This window comes from Vanacampus margaritifer, chromosome 2 (genome assembly GCF_051991255.1).
Source record: "Vanacampus margaritifer isolate UIUO_Vmar chromosome 2, RoL_Vmar_1.0, whole genome shotgun sequence".
Taxonomy (NCBI): Eukaryota; Metazoa; Chordata; class Actinopteri; order Syngnathiformes; family Syngnathidae; genus Vanacampus; species Vanacampus margaritifer.
In genome coordinates, this window is record NC_135433.1 from 24,128,920 (window position 1) to 24,147,651 (window position 18,732).

Here is an 18,732-nt window from a genome sequence, read left to right on the forward strand (position 1 = left end):
TGGCCGTTCCGTGGAGCGCGCATGTGCCCTCGGTCACCTGTGTGACGTCATATTGTGAGAGTGTAATGGTACGCTCACTAAAACGTGCGCGTCACAACACACACAACAGATAAGAAATGTATCAAAACCTTGAAAATGTGCTCCCATTTTAAATGCCCTTCAAAAAGTATTGTTAGTCATGACGCCGGTTTTTTTGTGAGTTATTCTTTCATTTGTTCTGTTTGTTTTAACGTACATTATGTCATTCCCTCTCCCGCTTCCTGTGTACTTTAACTTTCCAACAAAAAGTTTGATAATTTGTTCAATCCGTAATAAAGATTGGGTTGGGACAAAACGTAAACCAAAAGTGCGCAACTGCGGATTGCGGAAGGGGAAACGGCCTATTGGGACTACTTCATGCGGAGGGATATCATCGCGCACGTGCGGTGATCAAGCCTGGGAAGTAGAGCGCGCACGCACGCTGCGACGAGAGCAAGAGAAGGAGGGGGGTGAATGGGCTTGTCTCACAGCAGCAGCAGCACTGCGCCCTTCGCCTCCTCATCAATATCGATTGAATATCTTATTGATAACACATCGACTCAGCGGGGCTAGCTGACCAGGAGCCATCTGGGGGCTACGGCTGTGAACGGCAGCATGGGGTTCGCGTGAGTCGGCGGCGGGCGGCTCATCGGCACTAAACAAGGAAGCTGACGGACGGACTGACGACGAGCTAACACGGCTAGCTGGCTGGACGGCTAATCTTGTTGCTAATGTGCGAGCCACGAGCATGCGAGCTGATAGGCAGAGGTAAGTGACAACAACGGCCGTGCGCGCGTGCGCGCCCGAGCCGTCTGAATCAAGACTGCTATGTGGTTAGCCTGTTAGCCCATGTTCTCCATTCACGGAGGTGTGTGTTTGTGTTCGCAGTTCGCAGCATTCAAGTGCTGCTTGCCCTCCTGATGCTTGCTAACTATTAGCAGGCTGCTTTGTGATGTCCATTGATCACGTGACCCAGTGTTCACTAGTAGCAATGTTAGCATCTTCACATGAAAGCACGGGAACAAGCTTTAAAATCATTCAAATTGTCCTGTAAGATCTAACAGTGATATTTCGGTTTTTGATCTTCATATCTGTCATTCCAGAAATAAGTCAGTGTGTTCATTAACATAATTTGAAATAGAAGGAATCAGTCCAAACCAGAGAATCAAATTCTGTCTTCATTGTTACAATTGGAGTGTAATTTAACTGAATTGGCAGCCGTTGTCAGTGCAGAGTTCCCCACGTTGGCAGTTATTTTAGAGCATTTTGACTGATGTCCCAAATGCTGCATCTGGTTGAAATTGCCACTTCAACCTGAGTACAATGCAATCTTCTAAATTTGTTGCCCCTCAACCGTAAATGTTCAACGATTTCAGTAGTCCTCAATGAAAGCAGACTGATTGTGTTTGAATAAGACAGTTGCAAACATCTTAATTTAATTTTGAAAACAATGATGGGCCTTTTTGCCAAATTTTGTTATTCAATTTTCAGGCCAAACCAGGAACGGACTTGTCATCAATTTGTGCATTTTCTGCACCATCAATTTGAAATAATGGCTCGTTTTTGAAGAAGAGGTAGAAAAGAAAAAAATATTGGATTAATCAGAAAATAATTAACAGATTACAGATTGCAGCTCTAAAGAACAGTATAACTTTATTTTTTAACATACCTCTTTGACCCTTTTGTTTGGTCTTATTCGGGGATTTTCTGATTGGCTGACAAGTTTCAGTTCAAAATAGTAAACATCTCATACGGGACGAAATTCTGAGGGGTTTTCCTAGTTGCCATGTGAAAAATGAGCGTGATGTTGTGAATGGTGTGACTTGCCCATATTAAATTTTTGTCCTGTACATCAGTCATCAATGTCAAATTGATTTGTGCTGGAGCATCTTCCGGGGTTCTTTAAGGAAATCGCACCAAGATGGTGAGTGTACTGATGCATTTTTGTTGTTGTCGTTGCAGCTGACTCGTTGTGGGATGTCGGGCAGTAAGGCACTGGGCGGTGGGGCGAGGCGCAGGAGGACGCGGTGCCGCCGCTGCCAGGCGTGCACCCGCACCGAGTGCGGCGAGTGTCACTTCTGCAAGGACATGAAGAAGTTTGGCGGGCCCGGACGCATGAAGCAGTCCTGCCTGCTCAGGCAGTGCACAGCGGTGAGATACACGCCACATGCCACATACCAACGGGAAGGTACTAAAAGCAACAAATCCTGCGGAGCCCAACAAGCCAAAGCGGCAAACAAACACACTGCAGCTCAGCTTCTGGCCAGCGATTAAAGCCACTCTTGCTCTCTGTCCTCTCTCGCTCTCGTTCATTCGCTTGTTCACTCACCTGTTTTCTCTCCCTTTCTCTCTTGCGGTCTCTCCTGATGCATCTCTCTCTTTGTCTCTCTTTCTCTGTCTTTCTCTTTCACTCCCTCTCGCTCTCTCTCTCTTTCCATCTTGCTCTCTTCTTTCTCAGACTCCCACTCTCAACTCTCTTAATCTATCTTATTCCCAGTTTCTCTTAGCCTTTTTCTCTCGTAATCTCATATTCTTTCTTTTTCTCACTCAAACACTGTCCCCCTCTCACTTGTTTTCTTTCTTTTGCTCTTCCTCTCACTCTTGTGCTCTTGCTCCTCCTTCCTCCCTCGCTCTTTCGCTCTCACCCCCTCTCAGATTCAGTTCCTATTTTTTCCACTTTCTCTTTTTCTCTTCCTCTCACTCTTTTACTCCCTCTTTCTCGATTGGCTCTTCTGATGGAGCCAAAGTAATAAAAAATGGCCTCATTCTTGTAGTTTTCAAATTATGATAATTTACAGTGTTAAGGTGTGAGAAACGCGGCTTCAAAAGTCTTGGACTATCAGCTATCCAGTTATGTACAGATCAGTGGTGTTTAATGTACCATTTGCCAACATGTCTGCGGTGTGGACGCATTAAATTTATATTTTGCTTTGTTAAAATGCCAGTGCTAAATACATATTTTTATAATAAAGTGTTAGTTTAATTCATTACACTAAATGCAATGATAGTAAAAAATTTGCATAATTTTTTGGGGCCGTTTCGGTTTTCGGCAAAGTGTTTCTCGTTTTCGTTTTTGGCCAAACTGTTCATTTCAGTGCATCCCTTTAATCGAGACTATTGCCGTGCCATTTTTTGGGAAAACCAGCCTGACACCTCTGATTTTGATGCAAAGCAAATGTGCCAACATGTCAGCAAAGTATACACAAAGCCTGGTGCTCACATGGTGACTTCATTACATGCGAGCACAGATTCTTCAAATAGCATGGAATGCAAGCTGTAGGCCAACAGGCAATGATGCTGCGTTTCCATGGCAACTGGCTCTGCAAATGAAGCAGACTTAGCACACACACTGGCACACAAACACACACACTTACTGATGATGGAGCTGAAGCCTTTGATTGGCAGATGAAGTTTTTGATTTTCAAGGGTGATGAGTACCTAGCTAAAATGATATCGACATATCGATAATGACTTATTTCGTAATCAAGTGTTACTATAACAATACTATGTTCCCTCGCTACTTTGCAGTTCTGTTATTGCAGCTTCACTTTATCACTGGTTTTCTTTTGTAAACATAATTTAATTTACAGTGGTCCCTCGCTATTTTGCGATTCACTTATTGCAGATTCAATCTAACGCGGATTTTTATCCCCCCATTTTCAATAGTAATTACCTCATAAAATTCATTATTCTGCTATTTTTGTCCTTTTTTGTAATATAAACAGCTCTTTCTTTCATTCAACACAATATATTCCACTTTCAATCAAATTATGTGATGTGTTTTCACAAAATCAGGTGTATGTCACGGAAATGAGTTTAGCGTAAATGACAAAAATAGATCGTTTGGACAAAAATGTCAATTTTGAGCGTTCTCCAAAAATAACATCCTTAAGGTCTCTATTTTCGTTTCCCAGCAGCGGAAAAGTTTAAATTGTAGTAGAAGTTTATAAAAATGAGCAATTAGTAAGCAATGTACATTGTAACTAGGGCGTACTAGCCGCGCTGCTACCTAGCACATCCCTGGCACCTGCTCTAAAGCGAACCGCAGTTTTTTTTATTATTATATAAATGGACATAGCACCCAATAAAATTGAAAAAACAGTTCTAATGTGATAGTGTAGTCCAATAGAAGACGCATATATGCATGCCACTATGCCGTCGACAGCAGGCTTACTTTATACAGAGCAGAGCGAATGTCATCATGCTGGTGTATGTTTGCAATCCACACATAGAGATTATCTTCAGTTGTGGGATCTTTCTTTAACAAGCCTATTTCTCCTTTTAATGTATTCGTGCACTAAAGCAAAATATGTCGCGAGACAATCACGAGGGAATTAAATGCTCGTACATGCACATTACAGTGAGCCGGGTTGAAGTGGAATGAAATAATGAATCATAAATGAAGCTGTATGAATGATGAAATTTTTATTTTCTGAGATTTAAGCCTGATTTTGTGAAAACGCATCACATATAGAATATTTGGTAAATTAATAAATGTGTATCATGATAAGTTTCTACTTCTTTTAATTCTTCTTAGCAAGTCGGTGTCCCATCAGTGGTGAGCTATTTTTAGAACAGATCCTAGTTACTCGGACACAATCCGTGTGTCTCATTTCGCCCAGCTAGCAGCTAGCAGGTCGGCAGCGGCGGTGTGCGTGAGAATGCACGATAAATGATTGACACCTTGTCGGTCTGGGCCATCTGTCTATTGACAGGTTGACTCGTGCGTTATGGTTTAAAACAAAAAATGCTAACTTCCAAGTTCCTATTGTCTTTGGATTTGTGTCAGCTGGGAGTGACAAACAGCTTGAAGCAAGCACACTTTGCATCTTATTTGGAGAGCTTTGTAAGATTGAGAATGAAAAGAGGTGCAGAATACTTTCAGAATTACCTTGGAAGAAGTTAAACCGCGTTGAAAGCATGTGGGAGACGTCAAAAGTACCCTAAACAGGGCTTCGCTGCATAGAGGCGCCCTGAGATGGGAAATCATCTTTCCTCATGTAAAGGAAAGCAAAATCAATTGCAGCCTACCAGAAAGACAACAAAAATAACACTGTTATACGTTGTATACAAACGACTTTTTTACACCAATGTTCTGCTCGTGTCTGGAGAAAGTCGCAAGTCTGTTCACGCATATCTCAAGAAATCACTATATTGACGTGCTTCGGACGAGCGGGGGGATGCCACTGACGCTAACGATGCCACCCTTTGACCTCTCTGCGCAGCCCGTGCTACCACACACGGCGGTGTGCCTGGCGTGCGGCGAGGCAGGGAAGGAGGACACGGTGGAGGGCGACGAGGACAAGTTCAGCCTGAGCCTGATGGAATGTACCATCTGCAACGAAATCATACACCCGCGTTGTCTCAAGGTGGGTCCCACCCTCACTTGGCGTTTTCCGGCAGACATCTACAAGAAGTCTGCTTGATGCGCGTGCGTGTGCTTTGTTGGTGGCAGATGGGCAAAGCGGAGGGTATCATCAATGACGAGATTCCCAACTGCTGGGAGTGTCCCAAGTGCCACAAGGAGGGAAAAACCAGCAAGGTGAGTGACTGGCTCCATCTTTGTCTCGGGACAGCCACAGTTGTTTAAAAGGGGAAGTCACCCCCCAAAATGTCTTTACAATAATATGTTTTATTCACACACACACTAGTGTAAACACGGCATTCAGATTAGTATTGAAATGGCATCACAGTTGCTCCGGGCTCATGTAATAACCAATCACGGCGCACCTGTTTTCCGAGTTTGGTCACGTGACGTTTGCAAGCTGAACCGCAATTACAAATTAATCATCATTGCCTGAGTCCCGAGCAACTGTGATGTAATTTTCAGTCGACAGCAAGTGGCAAAATGGCTGCCCCCTAAGATGGATAAAAACAGGTGTATTTTGCTACTTGATTCATATTCCACAAGCATAATGTTAATCAGAATACAGTTTGTAGACTAGTTGGGCTACAAAGAAAGTTTTTGGGTTTACTTCCCCTATAAGGAATCATAAAGCTCACACATACACAAATTTGGCAAAGTGCAGTAAATGATCCAGCCAGGGATTTTTGTTGTTGATTTTTATGTTATTATAATTTTCATTTCACTGCATTGAATTGTTCTGCCAGACTCTATACAGCGCTGAGATTATGAGCAAAGATGCATTATTGGTTATAATTTTTTTGGGGAGCAATTAGATGAAATTGGATGATTGTCTTCGTTGCACCCGATGTCACACAAATGTGGCCGGTACTCAGCGGCAATGATGTAGCATTTTGGGAGTCATTATGATCACAGCTGGGTCACCTGCTACTCTCACCCTGCTCTTGTCGTTGGCTGCAGGAGCAGGCGGACATTTTGGCCAAGCGGCGTCTGGACAACGGCGAGCTGGGCCGCTGGAAGCTGACTGACGAGCCGCCTCCCAAGAAGGAGGCGCCCAGGCCGGACGGCGGTCACAAGAGGAGGAAGGAGACTCTGCCCTCGGACGGCGGGCCCAAGAAGAAGGTAAGGTGGCACCATGCGCCTCACGCATCCAACCGTTTTTGTTATTTTCTTCTGTAGCGATAAGTGCTGCTTTGTGCTGCTTCCACTAACACTATGGCCGCAAACCCAGAGGAGCTGATCTGCACATTAGTCACTTATATGACTTGGAGTGACTATGCTCAAGTTCACCCATCCATCCATTTTCTAGGGTTGCGGGTGAGATTGAGCCTCTCCCAGAGGACTTTTGGCGAGAGGCGGGGTACATCTTGGACTGGTTCCCAGCCAATTACAGGACACATTTATACAAAGGTGCATGTGAGTGTAGGGGAAGCCCACAAGTTTCAGACACACATTCACTGAACGACCTTTGTCATTATAAAAATAAAATAGAATTGTTCTCAAATTCAAAACATTAATATATTTGATCAGTGCACAAAATAAACCACATCCATTTCACACAAAATCACAGTTTAAGATCAATAGCAACAAATCATGAATTTCACATTAACTGTGACAGCAATTGAACTTTTGCTGTTGCCTTTGACCTTTGCAAGCGCCACTCTCTTAATCCTTTTCCCAACAAAAGACTGCTCCTTTTCTTTGTTTTTGTCCACCATCGTCAAGAATAATTGGTCGCTATCATAGATTCACATTGTAACAAACAGTATGAATATCTCAAAAGCTTTCTTTCGGTATGATTTGGTGACACCAAAAGGTTGAGCATTGTTTTTCTAAAGTTTGAGACCTTTTTCATGCCACATGAGGTTCTCTTAGTGTTCACCACAGGGTGGGCCACGGAAACAACGGTACTCCATTGCAAACTCGGCCACATTTGGTTTCTAAGCGGCCTACCACGATAAGTAGCGCGGATACTTTTTCCACTGTGTCCCCCCCCCCTTTTTTTTTTTTTTTTGCTGTTAGCATTCTGATATCAATCCGCCAACACTGAAAACACCAACCTTGAGTGTCGCTGCACGTTCCGTCCTCACACCCTCACAGCACAGGCACGATGAATGGTTCACTGATGGCTCGCTGTGCTCTAACTCTAAGTGCAGTGCGAAAAGGCGTTTATGGACGCGTGCGCACACACACATACTGTCTTGACCTCTGGCGAACCCCTTAAACTCACTCACCAAACCCTTTGGGTCTGATAAAACCGGGTTAATGACCACTGTAGTAAAGAAATCTGAGATCTTAAAACTGTAGGCCACTTCATCAGATCCACACTAAAAGTGTCTTTTCTTTCAGATGAAGGGTGCGCACGAGAAACGTCTCAAAAAGGTAAACAAAAGTTTTCTTGTGTTGTGGTTCTTTTGCGCTAATTCTGACATGCATGCTTTCTTCCTGCTTTTAGAAGCCCAAACAGGAAGGAGTAGAGTCCAACGGCCCCACCTCCTCAGCTGGAGGGCCTCCTCTGGGCTATGCCTCCTCCTCGTCAGCGATGGGCGACGGAGGAGGAGGCGGGGCATCAAGCGCAGATCAGCGCTCACACCACAGGGAAAAACTGGAACGCTTCAAGAGGATGTGCCTGCTGGAGCGCCGGCCTGACTCGTCGTCATCGTCGTCCTCCAGCTCCGAGTCGGACTCGGAGTCAGACTCGGACGACTCGCTGCGCGGGGGCGGAGCCTCCTCGCCCTCATCGCCTGCGCCGCTGGCTTCCTCCGTCACCCATGGCAACAGCGGCCCGGGACGGCCGGAGAGGAATCGCAGCGAGCGGGATCGGCGTCTCGCGGAGTTGGGCTTCAGCGCCAGCGAAGAGTCTGAGGACGAGGACGAGGAGCTGGAGGAAGAGCGGGTGGGAGACAAGGTGAGGCGGAGAGGAGATGGAGGGGAAGGAGGAGCCTTGGCACCGCGCGGGAGAAAAGCTGCCATGATGGACGAGGACGAGGCTGAGCCGCCACTTTCGGACAGAGTTGCAAAAAACTCCTTCCTCCCACCGCCCTCGCCGCTTTCGTCTAATCAGATGGCTCCGTCCTCGCAACGCAGCAACGCGCAAGAGGCGCGCAATGGACGTGCTCGTGTCGAGAAGGAGAACGCCAGCAGCCTTCTGACCATTCACAGACATGGCGGGGTGGGCGGGGGCACGACCAAAGGCAACAAGACTCGGCAGAGGAACTCCACCCCCACCTCCAATGGGGGGCGAGGCGGAGGTTGCGGCCCGCTGGTATCGACCACAGCGGCCTCACCCTGCTCGGGGTCGGCAGGGCGTTCGCATGTGATGAAGCGCAGCCCCCCCGCAGTGCCGTCGCCACCGCGTCCCGTCCAAATGGAGCGTCACCTGGTGAAGCCGCCGCCCGCCTGCCCCGAGCCCAGCTGCCTGCCGCTGGACTCAGGCCGCGCCCACGTGATGACTCGCGACGCGTGGCTGCGGGTTTTCACTTTCCTCACCCAGCGCGAGCTGTGCCTGTGCATGCGCGTGTGTCGCACGTGGAGCCGCTGGTCAGTCTCGCCGTCTGTCTGTCCGATCACACTGCTTCCCAACCTCATCAAAAGTTGCCAATATTGGGACTTTTTTGGGTGATGGTTCAGGAAAACCCCAAAATACAATTAATTGAATTTGACCGTTTGATCTTGTGTAAACTTTGAAAGGTCCAACAACAGAATGTTTTGTAGTTTTTGCACAAGGACAACAAGGAGCTCAGTAGCAAAATTCTCAGGCTGCAACTAACTTATTACTGTGTAATCTGCCAGTTATTTTTTTTTGATGAATCAGATTTAAAAAAGCATTTCTATTTTGGGTGTAAGAAACGATTTGAATCGGAAAATCAGTTTTGATTTAAAAGATGCGAGTGCACTGAATGGAATCGAATGATTCCACTTATATATATATATATATATATATATATATATAGTTACGTATTCAATTGTCTTTTATTAGAGATAAAATGGCACATTTTTCAGTACTCACATGCTCATTCATATGCATGTCAAATGACAAGAAACTCATTGCATCATACCCTTTCCAACTGAACTGAATATCGAAGCCAATCAGTCACACTGAATCGAAGGGAAAGTGATCCACTTTTAAAATCCTTGTATCATATTGCACCCATGTAGAGATAAATATGGGACTGGCTTTGGACATATGTACACTCCTAATATTTCCATGGAGACTAGGATGAAACCAAAATACAGTACTCCATACAAACACCTCACTCGGACTATACAGGCCAAACTCCGAATGGAGTTTCGTTGAGATTGGCAGCGGTGCTATAATCCTTTTGTCAATCCACACCAAATTGGAATAGATCAAAATGACAACAAAGCAAGCATGTCAATTCACATTTCTTGATCCATTAATAGATCAGCAGCAAGTTGTGCAAAAAGTACTGACACAGTGAAATGTTGGACGTGCTTTCAAAATTCTACAGAAAGTCAAATGAAGTTTACTCGTAAAGGTTATAGTGCATATTAGGCTCAGCCTGAAATTTCAACCCAAAGAGGCCTAAGGCTATATTTACACTGTAGGTTATGATGCCCAATTGAGGTTTGTTATTCAGTCTGATCTTTTGATGGAGTTGTTCGCATTCCAAAACCAAATGTCACTCTTTTCTGGCCCCTCGTCCGTCGTTGCTTTTGCCGCATGTTTGTTTTGGCAATGAACGTTTGTCACCTTTTAATGACCTACTGTCGGATGGAAGTCACCCGAGCGTCCAGACATCCGATTGATAACTACATACGAAGAGGTTTGGGTCAGATTTGGAAAAGTTGCAAGTGTAGTCTTTATATTGACATGCAAAAAATTGTATGCACTTTTTTTTAGCCCTATATATTTTACGATAAGTTGTTCAAGACACATTTTTTGTATAAAGAGAAGTTGTCTTACCTGGCTGACAGTTTGTGCTAAAGCTTTCGTCAGAGTTGTCATTGCTTGCTGGTGTGGCAGAGGAAATTTCCGGGGCACCATCGACCTGGGGACGCGTGTGTAGTTAAAGCGCTATATAAAAAGCAGTCCATTCCAGTCCAGTGTAGCCTGGCATGCCACACCCACTTCCTTGTGAACGAAAGAAAGTTGGTCTGGTAACTGCTGTTAAAAGCTGTTTCAGCCCGGCTCAAAACAAACCGTGCAATCAAATTTTTTTATTTGCTGTGATGTATTCTTCATGTTTACTACTCATCCACACATACGTCCGATGTTTGTGAATGAACCGGAGGTGGCAAGATCGTCGAAAAGAACGTGAGAAAATTACTTTACTGTCCGGGTAAACCACTTACTCAAAAAACGTCCGTTCATAGTACAGGTTTGTTTATTTATAGCCGCTTCCTTGGTAGTCTTTGGTTACTTTCTGTTCATGTCACAGTTCACGGAATTGAAAGACTTGGGGAGATGTTGACTTTGCCCACACATGAAGATTTTTGGTGGAAATATTGTGCACACTTTTTCGGACCCAACTATCAGTACAAATGCACGCAAAAAATGCTGATCTGCATAGGGCCGAAGAGAACATGTTTTTATCTAAGAAATATTTGATCATGAGAAATATATCATTTCTCATCTACAGAGATAAAAGAAACACAAATCGTCTATTTTACGTTGCAAAAATTTCATTGCACATCACCAAAAAAAGGTCCAGTGGATGCACTCGTTCATAATTGTACTTCCTGCCATCTGGCAAAAGTGTATTTAATTGTTCAGCTTGTCATGATATACTGCCTTGATAGATGACAGTGATAAAGTTGCATTATTTAGAGTTAATAACTAATCTTTTCAGAACAGTGACGTGAAATTGGATCGTTTCCTGCGTTGTTTGGCAATCACTGCACTCTTCATATAGCCCTTCAAAGTCATAAGTAACACCTTATGTGGTTGCTGTGGCGACGCAGGTGTTGCGACAAGCGCCTTTGGAGTCGGATAGACCTGAGCAGACAGCGCTCCATCACGCCGCCCATGCTCAGCGGAATCATTCGCAGACAGCCCGTCTCGCTCAACCTGGGACACACCAACATCTCCAAGAAACAGCTCCTCTGGCTCATCAGCCGCCTGCCAGGTCCGTCCGTCCTCTCTCGCATGCCCTTCCTTCTCTCTCTCACATACACACTAGCTTTTCCTATCTCACACTTCCTGCATCGTACTTCCTCTCACATTTGCACTTCCTGTCTCCGGCTTCTTCCCCCATGTCCGTCCTCTCGCATGCCCTTCCTTCTCTCACATACACACTAGCTTTTCCTATCTCACACTTCCTGCATCGTACTTCCTCTCACATATGCACTTCCTGTCTCTGGCTTCTTCCCCCATGTCCGTCCTCTCGCATGCCCTTCCTTCTCTCACATACACACTAGCTTTTCCTATCTCACACTTCCTGCATCGTACTTCCTCTCACATATGCACTTCCTGTCTCCGGCTTCTTCCCCCATATACACTTCCCGCCGGCCATACAGTGTGTCATATGTGGAGGTTTTAAGACTGCTACCAGTCAAAAGTGGACAGTCTTGAACAGGCGTTACCAACCTTTTTGAAAGTGAGTTATTAACGGTTAATGATATTCATTGGTGACAAGACAATGATCATGTTAATTATTTATCACCATTAGGAAACAAAGACTCTTCAATTCTATAAGTCTCAGTAACAACATTCCTAGAAAATTACAATTTCCCATCATCGGTGAGATATTTTTAGACCAGGCGCATGGGCACCATGTTGGTGACCTCTGGTCTACAAAGTCTGTCCAAACTTTTGTTAGTGTGTTTGACATCCAGTGTGTGTGTAACATACATGTGACTGGGCACAACATACATGTATGAGTGTGTGATAGTGTGTGACATGCATGTGTGTGCACTCCAGGTCTGGCAGAGTTGACGGTGGCGGGCGTGGCGTGGCCCGCGGTGTCGGCGTTGTGTCAGGGCGTGCGGTCGTGCTTGCGCATGTTGGACTTGAGCGGCGTGGACGACTTGAAGGACACTCACCTGAGGGAGCTGCTGGCCCTGCCCCCCGACAGCAGGACAGGTGAGCATACCGGCGGCGCCCGGTGGTGAATTCCCGCAAATAATCGATGCCACCCCCCAAAGGTGATTGATTTGTGACAAGATATAAAACTCTCCACTCAGTACTTCTGGTAATGTGTTACAAAAACAAGATCATTCTGAGAAACATCTTGACCTCTCTTCCCTTTTTCTTTCTTGTACTCTGGATAATTTTGGTTAGTCTGACATGTTAACGAAGTTCTCTGGGGTCGCATCAATAGATTTGCTTCCTCCCCCCACAGAGAGCGAGCAGAGTCTTTACATTTCAAAAAGTATCTTCTGTATGGGCATTGGTTGCACGCGTTCAAATGATGTTTCACCAACATGAATATGATTTTATTTTGTGCAATATTAATGATGGTGAAACTAGAGCTGGACGATGATTCAGTATCGATATGGATCACAATAGGTATGTGATTGATATTGATACAAAATGCATTCTGTGATTATTTGCTACACTGATTTGTACCCCAATTACAAGCACGCAAGATGAAATTTTGAGCACAAAGGCATTTTTAAGTGCAGCCGAGTTACTGTCTGCCAAATGCCCACCCCAAGAAGCCGCTGAAATGAAAAAGAGAATGCACACCCAACACATGTTCAAATAAAAGACCAGTCATTTAGTACAACTCTTGCAATAAGATTATGTGCAAAACGAACACCACTTGATGGATACATGGAGTAGACGGCAAGGAGTTTTCTGTCTTTGACGTGCTAGGTCTGGTGTTTTTTTAGCCGGCTACAACACTCTGCATCGCCATGAAAACAATGACGTGCAATAATTAGCCCAACAAGGCTTCTATCTTGGCACACTAGATAAAAATCTCTTCTCTAGTTATTTTGGCGTAGGGAATGATGAGTGAATCATTTGCTCATTCTGGACTCTCAAATCCCAACAAAGGGATGATTTTGGTGGTTGACAGTCCCTCTCTGGAATTGTAGCGCGGGGCTGCGGCAGCGGCACAGAGCCGCGAGTGGGTCGCTTCCACAACGTGACGGAGCTGCGGCTGTCCGGGCTGGACCTGACTGATGCGGCGTCCCGCCTGCTTGTGCGCTTCGTGCCACGTCTGGCCAAGCTGGACCTCAGCCACTGCACCAACGTGTCGGACCATAGCGTCGCCACGCTGGCTGCACCCGCCTCTCCGCTCAGACACACCCTCACGCACCTCAACCTGGCAGGTACACAAAACACTCACCTTCCACTTTTCTTTTTTTTCGTCGACTCATCCTTTGTCACAAATGAATCGATCAAATAAATATGTTGTGTGTGTGTGTGTGTGTGTGTGTTAGGTTGCGTGAAGGTGACTGAGCAGAGCGTCCCGCTTTTGCGCCGTTGTCCGTCCCTACAGACGGTGGACCTTCGCTCGTGCTCGCTGCTTCCCACCGAAGCCGGACAACTCCTCTGCTTCCCTGCGCAGCCGTCTTCGTCCTCATCATCTTCCTCGTCTGGATCCTCCTCCTCTTCAGCTAACGCCACGCTCGCTGCTTCCACCTCCTGTCCGACTGAAGACAGGACGCTGCTAAAGAACAGCTAAATGCTTAGGTGCCCTGCGGGGCATTACGGGACATTTGAGGGCACTACAGGTGAGGTGGAGAAGAAAGGAAGTGTGTTGGCATACCTCTGAGCATGTACATATTTGTTCTCTGTACAAATGTATGTATGTGTGTGTGTGTGTGTGTGTGTGTGTATATACCTGTAGTTTCATGTAAATGAGCGCGCACACCCCAAGAGACACTCACTTTCACAAGCCCTGACCCAAAGCTGTAGAAATCAAGTAACGTGCGCGGGCGCCATCTTGTCCCCTGACTTAACATAATGTTGAAACACGATTGATTGGATTCCAATGTATGTGCCATACTGAACCGATCTTTTCCACTGAAAGCTGTTGATGTTACAGTAATGTGAAGTTACCATCACTGCCACTGAGTGCACTATAAAAGAAATAGGCACCCAATATAATTTTTTTTTTTTTTGTCACCAAGGCTAGCACCCCCGTTATCAGGAAATATCATTTTTGACACAGAATCAATTAAAAGCAATCATATCGTTTAAGTATTTTAAGTAATGATTCTAGATTTTGTTGCATTCATATTTGCTGAATATTGTAGGGTTTACCGCAATGCCATGAATAGAGACAACATGGCGTCCTTGAACGTGTGACATTTTGGTTTCTACGGCTTTGGCCAAACACCCAATCACCTGCTGGTCAGCACAACTGCAGGAAGTCTTCCGTCTTCAACACGTACTTGTGCTATGCTAAGCTAAGTCATACACTACTGAGGCTAAACTAGGCTAAGTCCTAATGCTGCGGATGCTAAGCTAGTTTTGCTGTGGTGTCAAGACATTTAAAGGGGAACTAAACCAAAGATGCTATATCTTATTTATCTGAAGATTTTTTTTACACAAATATATGAAATATTTATTCTAATATTTGGTTAATATTAACTGATATTTATTCAGCGAGTGGCCGGTTGGCATCCAGCGGCCTCCTATTCAAAGGAAGTTTAATAGGCGAGCATGAATGTGCACACTTTTGAACACATCTTTCCAGAAAGAAAGTACTATGGGACCTAATTCCACTGCAATTTGTAAGTATAGTGTTCCATTTTACGCTATTTTAGTTGTCACCGTTTTAAGCATCAGTCATTTTGATGCGTCGTTGTAATTTCAGCCCGGCTGTACTAGCTTATTGGTGGATATTTTGTACTGAACTGAAACTTTCCAGCTAATCGGAGAAGCCCTTCTCCGATTAGCTGGAAAGTTTCAGTTAAATGAAAAGATTTAAGAAATAATCAAGTTCAAGGCATTTTTGGACCGGATTTTCAATTGGCTGAATTGTTTCCAAAAAAGATCCCACCATCAGAAACTACACTTTTAATGTGGTTTCCTAAATTTTTGCTACGTTCTTGCTCGGGTTGTTGTGAACATCCCAACCGCCCTTTTGACAGACTGCCACTTTGGGGAAATCTTGTCACATTGCTACTCGCATACAGCAGGCAACGTGCTATGGTAGTTTCAACGTCATTTCCAGTCTGCGGATGATTTCGAGCATGGCTGCCCCCAATACGTTGACTTATTGTTTAATTCTTATTCCACAAAGACAATATTAATCTGAGTATTCTGTCTGGTGCTGGCACATACAATGTATTGTTGGGAGAGAAAAAAATGGGTTTAGTTCCCCTTTAAGGAAATGTCCTCCGTTAATGATAGTGTGACGGTTTGTTAGCATAGCTAGCTTAGCACAAAGATTGGCTGTGCTGCTTTTGCATGTTAGCAACTGTAGTTGAGGAAAAAGTAAAACAAAGTGTTTTGGCAGGGAATGTGAAAGTTTCCTGTTTCCTACTGAACAAGGCTAACTAGCGGCTGTTCACCTGGCAGTTGCCGGGCTCAGGATCCACGTGGTTTTCTGAAAAAGTCCGCTAGGTTTTGGCAACTCACCATTCCGCGCAAACTTCACTATTGTCAACTTGAATAGCAGCAAGCTAAAAGTGTAAGCAACAAATCAGCCGTCGCTTTCCGCGCTATGAATTGGTCAACAAAAGTCAATCTGAGATTTGCTAGCTCATTAGCATGTTAGCCGAGCGGGATCCTCAGCTAGTGTTTGGACTGTATGCTACAGATCGGCGATCAAAAGCCAGAAGGATCAATGGACGAAAAAGAAAAGCTTACCAAAAGTTGAAATAAGCTTCTTTTTTAAATGTAATATTGTTTACGCAAGTCTTTGACTGTTGGTCGGACAAAACTGTGACAAATTGTGGCTGCTGAGCAGTGGCCTGTCAAATCGTTCCTTATTTTACTTGCTAGCAGCGCTGGCGGGATGCTAGCAAACCGGATGCTAGGCTAGCAGGGTTCCCTTCCTGTTAGCCATGTTGCACCATCAAGTTGATCACTCTATACTATATAGTCCACTATATGAAAACGATTAATCATTTCAGCCCCAGAGTCAACAATGTATTCCACTATACAAATTGATAATGTGAATTTTGGAGGTGTTCATTTCCTACTCCCAAATCACTGCAAAGGGATTTGCAGTTCAGGAATTATCTCGGTCCATTATCTAAAAATCCCCATGGTCATGTGCTAGCAGGGTTGGCTTCCCGTTAAGTTAACCGTGTCGTGCCATTATGTTCGCTGGTTAACTCGCGTGTTTTGTTTTTCAAGTTCCACTTTTTCCATCTCGTGCAGGTCAGCATTCAAGCTCCCCGGCATCAAGTAAGGCGATGAAATCTGTTTGGACAAAAGTGTTTCTAGCTCTTATCTAATTAGATATAACCGTGCCGAATCGACGTAATTTGTATTTCTGGATGTTTTTGAATGCACTGGAACATCAGGACCTTCATCCTCCTGTGCCAAAACATGTTTTCCTTGTGAAAAGGGGCATTTTTTTTAATTTGCATATATACTTTGTCCATAACTCTTGCATTGTGTTGATGAGAAGATGTGGGGGGGAAGTTGTTAGAAAAAAAGCAAAAGAGCAACTCAAGGCAGCTATGATGTATGAGTGACTACTGTAAAACTAATAAAGCAACAAGTTAAAAAAAAAAAACTTAAGCAGACATCAGTGTTCTTCAGGGGCAGAGTCGCATCCGACTTGACTGCATAACAGACATGTCATCAACATGTGACATGCGCTGCTTGTGTGTTCATGTTAATAAGTACAATTGCACACGTACAATAAACAAGCTAAAAATAAAGCATAAAGCTGGCATCAGGCCGAAACCTCGTATGCCCAGGCGTGGTCAATTTACCGGTATGTTTTCCACAAATCAGTACTATAATCGGTCCCCACATGGGTCTTATTTTTACAAACGATTGACCAATCAAAAGTGCTGAAAATGGCCTGTTCTCTTTGATGATGATGATGCAATATTCACGACTCAAGTCGTTTTTTCCCCAAGTTTCCTGAAAAGTGATTTTTGGAGATGCAAGGTTTCCGCCTGACGGCAGCTAAATGCCAATACTCATCTAAACAAATACACACTTCAGAACACGTTAAAGAACACGCAACATGCAAATGGTAAGCATGATTTTTTAAAAATCTGCTAAAAACAAGAACATAACTCTTACTGGGGTTAGGGAACGCATGCCAAAAACTGTTGACAAGATTGAAAGTCTTATTGCAGGAGTAGAAAACCCTGGTCCGAGAGAGACTGTAGTGTTTTCGATGTCTCCCTCCAACAACACATCTGAATCGATGAACAGGATCGTTATCAGGCTTCTACAGAACTTGATTAGCTGATCATTTGAGTCAGTTGTGTTAGAGGAGGGAGACATCAAAAACAGAGAGACAGTGGCTCTCGAGGATCAGGGTTCCCTACCCCCGTCTTATAGGATGAAAACAGTAAAGTTGTGCAATGCCAATAAAAAGCAATTAATGTGTTGTAACACCCTCGCATGTAGTGATGACAGCCTCCAAGGCTCTCCAATCCCCACACTCTTAACATTCATTCATTAGAGAAAGAGCTTCTATCGGCCATAACTCACCCAGTCACTCCAGACTTCTCATTTAGGCCAACGTTCAAGATTATGTCTCCTGTCTTTATCTGTTTTGTTTGTTTTTCTGTAATCATCAGACATCACACAAAAACACAAATAAAATAAGAGCAACTATTTACAAGGAGCGCTGCTAACATGTTGGGAAGTGCTCTTCTATATTGCATTGCGCTATCGCAAACATTGTTATATTCGAACATTCATTGCCCAAACTTTCCCAATCTATGAATATGAAGAATTGCAAATATTCCCACTAGTAAAAAATTGTGACGTCAACTTGGTCATCAGACGTACAGTGATGACGGTACGCGTTGTTCAAAGTAAAGTCACTTGTGTCACGAACCGATTACGTCACCACGTCTTTTCCCTCGACCCGTCAAGCAAAACGAAAAGTCAAACTCCGTCATTTTGTAAACTAAAAGTAAATCAACTAAAAAAACAGCAATCATCACGAGCACGCTCCTTCGCCGACAACTAGATCACACGTGTTTGCGCCGTTGCGTTCAGTGCTTCCGCTTACACCGGAGCTTGTTACGGCTGTTGGATCGCTTTTGACGTCGATACAAAACCGACGTGATTAATTAATTTCCTCATGAATACATATGTTGAATAAAACATCCAAGTCGTCCTGAATCCAGCCGAGACTCCAGAGACTCCGAAGAAGAGCACTGGTTGGGTTTCCGCCCTGCGGCATTGACGAAGTCCGACGGTCACTGAATGCATCGGCCGCGGTGCCATATCCTTCCGCCGGTCGGGAGCGTGCGCGGCCCAGAGGTGCGATATCCTTCCGCCG

The 18,732-nt window shown here is 44.6% G+C and overlaps 1 protein-coding gene and 1 long non-coding RNA gene across 2 annotated transcripts; one reads left to right on the forward strand and one right to left on the reverse strand.

The window, feature by feature from the left end:
- Positions 1–176: 176 nt before the first annotated feature.
- On the forward strand, positions 177–14,501 carry fbxl19 (F-box and leucine rich repeat protein 19). The gene is made up of 11 exons (XM_077557359.1): positions 177–786; positions 1,981–2,169; positions 5,244–5,387; positions 5,474–5,560; positions 6,344–6,505; positions 7,733–7,765; positions 7,839–8,923; positions 11,309–11,472; positions 12,267–12,428; positions 13,388–13,624; positions 13,736–14,501. The coding sequence occupies exons 2-11, from the start codon at positions 1,996–1,998 to the stop codon at positions 13,978–13,980; spliced, it is 2,493 nt and encodes an 830-aa protein (XP_077413485.1). The 5' UTR covers positions 177–786; positions 1,981–1,995; the 3' UTR covers positions 13,981–14,501.
- A 2,963-nt stretch (positions 14,502–17,464) lies between these two features.
- Positions 17,465–18,568, reverse strand: LOC144043617 (uncharacterized). The gene is made up of 2 exons (XR_013291131.1): positions 18,283–18,568; positions 17,465–18,006 (listed from the first exon to the last, which is right to left on the reverse strand). It is a non-coding gene; the product is annotated as an uncharacterized LOC144043617 (long non-coding RNA).
- Between the last annotated feature and the right edge of the window lie 164 nt (positions 18,569–18,732).